Below are 7,152 nucleotides of genomic sequence, written 5' to 3'. Positions count from 1 at the left end.
TTGCTGAACTGGTTGCAAATAATAAACTGGATCGTATATATGAAGTCAAGAATTAATCCATGGGAGTGAATTCATGCTCAGCATTTTCTGTACCATGAGAGCCACTTTATACTGTATGAAATGGCAACCAGTACAGATCGTAAAGCACTGGAGGGATTTGTACTCTCATCATTCACCTTGAGATAAGCCTAGCAGCAGACTTTTGCAAGATCAGAAGAGTCTTCAGAGATGATGGATGCAGATCCACTTAGAGAATGTTACTGTAGAAATCTATTGTAGGCAGAATCAAAGCTGGTACTACTGTGTGATAGTCTGAGTGCCTTATCAGAAGTTTAAGACTGTGGAGCAAATGGAGCTTAAGACAGCCAAATTTCACAGTTGCTTTGATTTGCTCTTGGAAGGACACCAAGATTTTTCCCCCTTGCCACAATTGGTAACTCAATTTTCTCAAAATAGATAGTGGGGTTTCTGTTACATGTCTGAACATGAAACAGAGGGAAGAAGCACTCAAGAGCATAAAATAGCAGATCTATTGCTATTAATTTGCAACCTATCATTAAAATTGTCCATTGTACCCAAAGAGTGGAAGGTGGCCAATGCAACCCAATCTTTAAAAAGTGCTCTAGAGGTGATCTGGGAAACTATAGACCAGTGATTCTGACTTCAGTTAGATACACTATATTTGTGCCACCAGCTTTGCTAAACAAACTAATATATTAGAAATATTCATATAGCCACCTTCATGGTAAATGATCTGACAGTAGTGTGATAAAGCATGAAACTTTGGAAAAGAGAAATAGCATACAGAGTAATCATCTCTAAATATACAGTATAATGCACTTAAGTGGACTATGATTTGTTTATAGCAGGTTGGTGGAGTGCACATGCATACCCAACCAGTCTTTGATGGGGAAAGAGGCAGACCGTGTTGGAATCTGGACTGTGCTGGGGAGGGAAGTACACAGTGCTGGGGTCAGGGTCCAGCCTATATTAGCTCTTGGCTATAAAAGGGGGGCATGCTGAGGTAGGAGGGAGCAAACTGTGCTGGATCAAGCTGGGGAGGAAGTGAAGTAGATTGTGTTGGACTCGAGCTGGGGAAGGAGGAAAGCCTATGATGGAGTTTATCTGGCAAAGAGGTGTGGGTAGTGCAGACTTTGCTGCAGTCAAACTTGAGAGTTGGGGCAGACAGTGCTCAGGTTAGGCTGGGGAAGAAAGTGACCAGATTGCATTGGGTTGTTCAAGTGAGAGGGACCAAAGTTTGCAGAGTAGAGCTGAGGAATGTGGCTCACAGTGTGCTATGGGTAGGCGGTGGAGTGTGCCAAAAAGTGGTGAGGCCGGGCCGATGGGGGGAGTGGTCATAAGAACATTCCATACTGGGTCAGACCAAGAGTCCAAAGTGGCCAATCCAGGCTACCCAAACACTACTGGCAAGTACCCAAACACTAAGTAGATCCCATGCTACTGATGCCAGTAATAGCAGTGGCTATGAATCAGGCCAGTGTGGGTTTCACATTGAGTAGAATTGGAGCTGGGGAAAGTGGGTCAGTGTGCTGGGGTTGGGCTGTGGGTGATGACTGGGCTGCTGAGGGGGCATAAAGTGCTGGGGTCAGGTTTGCCAGGGGGTAGAGGAGAGGAGGGGTTAAGCCAATGAGGGGGGTTTGGAGGGCATAGTGTGCTGTTGCTCGGCTGGTGAAGAGGGAAGGAAGTACAAAGTTAAGGCTGGGGAGGGGGATCTGAGTATCCTGGGAAGAGGGTTCAGTGTGCTGGCTATGGGCTGAGGAAAAGGGAAGGATATGCTGGGGTCAGATTAAAGATCATGGAATTCGGTGCTGGGGTTGAAATGGCCAGGAAAACACTGAGAACAAGCCTCTGGGGAATTTCCTTGAGTTTCAGAAACTAATGACAGAGGGGTCAGAATGTGTTGAAGTAACACCGGGGAGGAAAAGCAGGGCTGGACAGGGGAAAAGTTTCAGAGCATGCTGGGGTCAGGCTGGGGGTGGGGGGAAGGGGAGGGAGTGCTGGGACAGGATAGGGAGAAGGATCAGACAGTCCTGGGGTCAAAGAGTTCTGGGATTGGGCTGGGAGGGGAGGGGGTAGGAATAGAGCACTGGTGTCTAGTCTTGAAGTGTTGGGGAGACAAGGATGATGGGTTTCAGGTGAAGAGGCATGACAGGGAATGCGGTGGTGAGCCTAGGGAGAAAGAGTACAGCACTTCTATTTGAACATAGCTGAATTTCCAATGGGTATCAGCTTATATCTTTAAATTATCTGCCATCTTGATGTACACATGCTCTTTCAGGTCTCTCATACAATTACTCACTATTGGTAAAAACTGAGGGGTGGATTTTCAAAGGGTTACACAAGCCCCGGGATACAAGCCCCGGGATGCACATATGTCCTGGGGCTTGAAAAAGGGGGCGGGGCATGGGCAGGGCGTGGGCAGGGCGGGGAGGTCCGGGGGCAGGGGCAGGGCTGGAGCCTCCAGGCACAGCGGCCATTTGCCCCTGTGCCTGGGATCGCGGGCCGGCCATCGGCTGGTGCGCGCAACTTACACCTGCCCAGAGGCAGGCGCAACTTACAAGTTAAAGGTAAGGGGGGGGGGGTTTAGGTAGGGCTGGGGGGCAGGTTAGGTAGGGGAAGGGAGGGGAAGGTGGGGGGAATGGAGGAAGACTGTGCAGCTCGGCGCACACAAGTTGCACAATTGTGCACCCCCTTGCGCGCGCGCCAACCCTGGATTTTCTAACATGCGAGCGGCTGCACGCCGGGTTGCGCGCTCAAATCTATGCCCACACACAATTCTTAAAATCCGGCCCTGAATGTTTAATTATACGAGACATTATCATTTTCCACTGATAAAACAGATTTGTTTTATATTTGTACTGAGCCTAAGGTAAAGGAAACTCAGTACAAATATAAAAGGAAACTCTTATACCAGTTTCTGCTTTCTGCTAGAGATTGGAATAAGAGTTAGATTAACAGGATAACCTTTTAATGCAAAATACAAACATTAACATATACCAAAAAAAATCCTTTTTACGCATTAGCTGTGCAGTTCTACATGGTACTAAAAGCTTCTGTGTTGTGCCTGAGGATGCTTGGAGCAGGAAGCTGTGGGTGTGGATCTCAGAGGTTAGTCCCCGAGGACCCCAGAAGCAGTATAAATAGGTCAGCGAGTTGAGTGCTGTGATCCTTAGAAGCCAGGACCATCAATCTTTCTGGGTTCCAGAGGCAAAGAATGGATTCTGTGACGGAGCCTTCCCAGCTAAGGGAAAAGGAGCTGCGTTATCAGGCGGAATAATGAAAGCCAAAACATCTCCTCGCCTATGTGTCCTGAACACTTTTCATTTCATCAGTTCACGTCACAGCTTGGTGGAAAGCAATATTTTCCCCTAAACTTAAGAAAGCACAACGTGGTAAATACTTTTTTTTTTTGTTTTAGTTAGCAGAGATACCGAATTTTAATTATAAGTTAACTTGCAAAATCAGAGCATAGTCGTAGTTTGCCTACTTAATGTGGGGAGCGGGGGCTAAGGGGTGGGGAGGTTTTCTCGTTGCTGGTTGGAGTGGAAGGGGTCCGATTTAGCACTAACATCTGGCAAAGATTTGATCAGTAACAGCCACGTCAGACTGTGCCTAGGCAAATATCTTCCGAGCAAGCTTCTAATGCAGTCCGTTTGTTGTCACTGGAGACACAAAAGAAAGTTGCTGTTCTGAAGTTTTCCACAAGTATTCCTTGGCCCCTCAAAACCGAGATGGAAGCAGTTTCAGGAGAAGATAACCCAGGATGAAAGGGATTAAGACGCTTGTTTTTAATAAAGGGGAAGTGGATCGATAGGTAAAGAGACTTCATGTGGGGAAAATGCTGCTGCAAAGATTTGTATTTTGGGAACTGGGAAGCATTATTATTATTTTTTTTTTACTGACTACAGATGGGAAGATCTTTATTCAGAAATCTTAGGATCAATTTCTACAGTTTCCAGTGGGGTTGGCAGTGGGATGGGGATAAGACTGGATATATCTCGCTTATGAAACAATCAAGGTATGTTTTAAGGGTAAAATTAAATATAAAGAAAGTACGCTATAATACAGTAACCTAACTTGGGGAAGATATGAATGACTGTGAATTGTATGTAAGAAAATTGGCAGCAGAATTCATTCAGCGGGTTCAGATGGGCTAATGAATGAGTCAGAAGAAGACTAAACATGGCAGACAGAGGGGTTCTGTCGCTTAAGTCTCTACTACAGAAAATTAATGTTACTGCTTTTTTGTTTATATCTACCTCAGCTCATGTATTCTCCTACCTCATGTGTCTCTGTTTAGGTGTAATTTGCTGCAGTGGAATAAATGGCAGTCAGGAATGAAAGTGGAGTCACACAGTTCATCCTTCTAGGACTTTCCAACACTCCAGAGTTACAGATATTATTCTTTGTGGTGTTTCTAATTGTCTACCTGTTCACCATAGCTGGGAATGTTCTCATCATGGTCACCATATATATGCACTCAAATCTGCACTCTCCAATGTACTTCTTCCTCAGCCACCTGTCTTTTTTAGACTTATGTCATTCAACAGTCACTATCCCCAAAGCCCTTGTTAACTCTCTCTCGCAGAGCAAAACCATCTCTTTCAACGAATGCATGGCTCAGTTGTTTTTCTTCCACTTCATTGCGGGAGGAGAATGCTTTCACCTGAGTTTAATGGCTTATGACCGCTACGTTGCCATACGCAATCCTCTGCGTTATATCACCATAATGAGCGGAAGAGCATGTCTCTATTTAGTATTCTCTACTTGGGTAGGTGGTTTCGTTCATTCCCTAACTCAGACATTACTTACACTTCAATTACCGTTTTGTGGTCCCAATGAGATAAATCATTTCTTTTGCGATGTCCACCCATTATCTCTGTTGGCTTGCTCCAGCATCGATTTCAATGAAGCTGTGGCTATGGCCAACAATGGGTCAGTTGTCTTGTTTTGTTTCTTGGTGGTGTTTATTTCTTACATGTATATAATCTCCACTGTCTTACAAATTCGCTCAGCTGAGGGAAGGCAGAAAGCTTTCTCTACCTGTGCCTCCCACCTCCTGGTAGTCACTTTATTTTTTGGCCCCGGTATCTTCGTTTACATTAGATCCTCAGTGACGTTTTCCGCGGACAAAATGGTCTCCGTGTTTTATACATTCCTCACTCCTTTGTTAAATCCCCTCATATACACTCTGAGAAACGAGGAGGTGAAAAAAGCCATGAGGAGGCTGAGAGGTAGGAAAGTCTCTGGAAAAGAGATACTAATAAACTAATGTATTGTATTATAAATAAAAACACCATCTTGTAAACCATATCCCACGAATTCATTAAGGTCCATTCTTGAATCCAATGTGTAAAGTTCGGATGATTTTCCCACGGGATGACTGTTTTTTTTAATAAAATTTCCTCTGAATGTTATATTAGACCTGAATGAATTAGCTCATAGGTCACCCAATCTGGGAATTATACCTCTTGCCACATGCAGCACAGAATCCACAAATTCTGATTTTGCTTATTATTATACTCCTGATAGTTACTACTTTTTTAATGTTTCTTTTTTGATTCATTAAAATCAGTTTTTGAGAATCAAGAGCAGATTCTTTTCCTAAGAGACATTAAGGGCCAGATTTTAAAAGGTTAACGCGCATAAGGTACGCGCATAACCCTTTTAAAACCCCCCTGCATGCACCGAGCCTATTTTGCATAGGCTCGGCAGCGTGCACAAGCCCCGGGATGCGCATAAGTCCTGGGGCTTGCCTTGGGGGGGGGGGGCATATCTGGGGGGCGTGTCGGGAGTGATGTGGCATTTTTGGGGCATGTCCGGGGGCGTGTTTCCAGCTCGGGGGCATTTTGGGGGCATCACTGAGTGCTCCGACACAGCGGCCTGTGTCGGGGCCTGCTGCGCCGGTGCACGTAAGTTGCTAGTGCCCGGAGGCAGTAGTAACTTTTAAGATAAAGGTAGGGAGGGGGGTTTAGATAGGGCCGGGGGGTGGTTTAGGTAGGGGAAGGAAGGGGAAGGTGCGAGGGGGGGGTGAATGGAAAGTCCCCTCCGAGGCCGCTCCAATTTCGGAGCGGCCTCGGAGGGAATGGGCAGCACACGCAGGACTCGGCGCGCGCAAGGTGCACAAATGTGCACCCCCTTGCGTGCGCCGACCCCAATTTTATAAGATACGTGCGACTATGTGCGTATCTTATAAAATCCCGCATACTTTTGTTCACACCTGGTGCGTGAACAAAAGTACATGCGCGCGTAGATTTGTAAAATCTACCTCTAAATGTCTATTTAGCAAATAAGCTTTTGTTATTCCTTGTTAACCTTTGACATTTTCCAATCTTTAAGAAAACTCTGGATATGTTGTGCAATACAGTGTATAGCCTGGTCATTCCAGTTAGTTAACACTAAACAAACATTTTATCATTTAGGGTGCAAAAACCCAAGGGAGATGTACAGTATAGGCAGTGAAATTCTTCTAAGCATTAAAAAGGCATGGGATCTAGGGATAATTGCATCTGATGATCTTAAGGTGGCAAACAGGTGGATAAGGTGATGGGAAATCCAGAAAAATGCTTGGTTGTATAAGGAGAGAAATGGTCAGCAGAAAAAGGGAGGTGATATTGTCCCTATATAGGTCCCTGGTGAGACCTAATTTGGAATACTGTATACAGTTTCCCAAAATGGTCAGTGGTTTTCATTCTAAAGCATATGGATACAGAATTAAAGATCTATACCCTATAGCAGGGGTCGGGAACCTTTTTGGTTGAGAGAGCCATGAACGCCACATATTTTAAAATGTAATTCCATGAGAGCCATACTAACTACAACCCCCCACCCTCCTGACTCCCCCAAGACCTGCCAAATTAATTTACTACAACCCCCACCCTCCTGACCCCCCCAAGACCTGCCAAAAGTCCCTGGTGGTCCAGCAGGGGTCCGGGAGCGATCTCCTGGACTTGGGCTGTCGGCTGCCAGTAGTCAAAATGGCGCCGACGGCCCTTTGCCCTCACTATGTCACTGGGGTCGACCAATGGCGGCGGTAGCCCCTGTGACATAGTAAGGGCAAAGGGCCGTCGACGCCATTTTGATTACTGGCAGCCGGGGACTTTTGGCAGGTCTTGGGGGGGTCAGGAGGGT

General features: G+C 45.9%; 1 protein-coding gene across 1 annotated transcript; it reads left to right on the top strand.

Annotated features, from left to right (window-relative positions):
• The first annotated feature begins 4,345 nt into the window (after nucleotides 1-4,345).
• Nucleotides 4,346-5,293, top strand: LOC115078539 (olfactory receptor 1509-like). The gene has a single exon (XM_029581460.1). It carries the CDS (start codon nucleotides 4,346-4,348, stop codon nucleotides 5,291-5,293), a length of 948 nt encoding a protein of 315 aa, XP_029437320.1.
• The last annotated feature ends 1,859 nt before the right edge of the window (nucleotides 5,294-7,152 follow it).

Source organism: Rhinatrema bivittatum, chromosome 16, assembly GCF_901001135.1.
Source record: "Rhinatrema bivittatum chromosome 16, aRhiBiv1.1, whole genome shotgun sequence".
NCBI lineage: Eukaryota > Metazoa > Chordata > Amphibia > Gymnophiona > Rhinatrematidae > Rhinatrema > Rhinatrema bivittatum.
Note: the sequence above shows the minus strand (reverse complement) of the source record. Positions and strands in the feature narration are given on the sequence as shown.

Bases quoted from the DNA above. Each gene is read 5' to 3' on its own strand.
- LOC115078539 (XM_029581460.1), top strand. From the start codon at position 4,346: ATGGCAGTCAGGAATGAAAGTGGAGTCACACAGTTCATCCTTCTAGGA.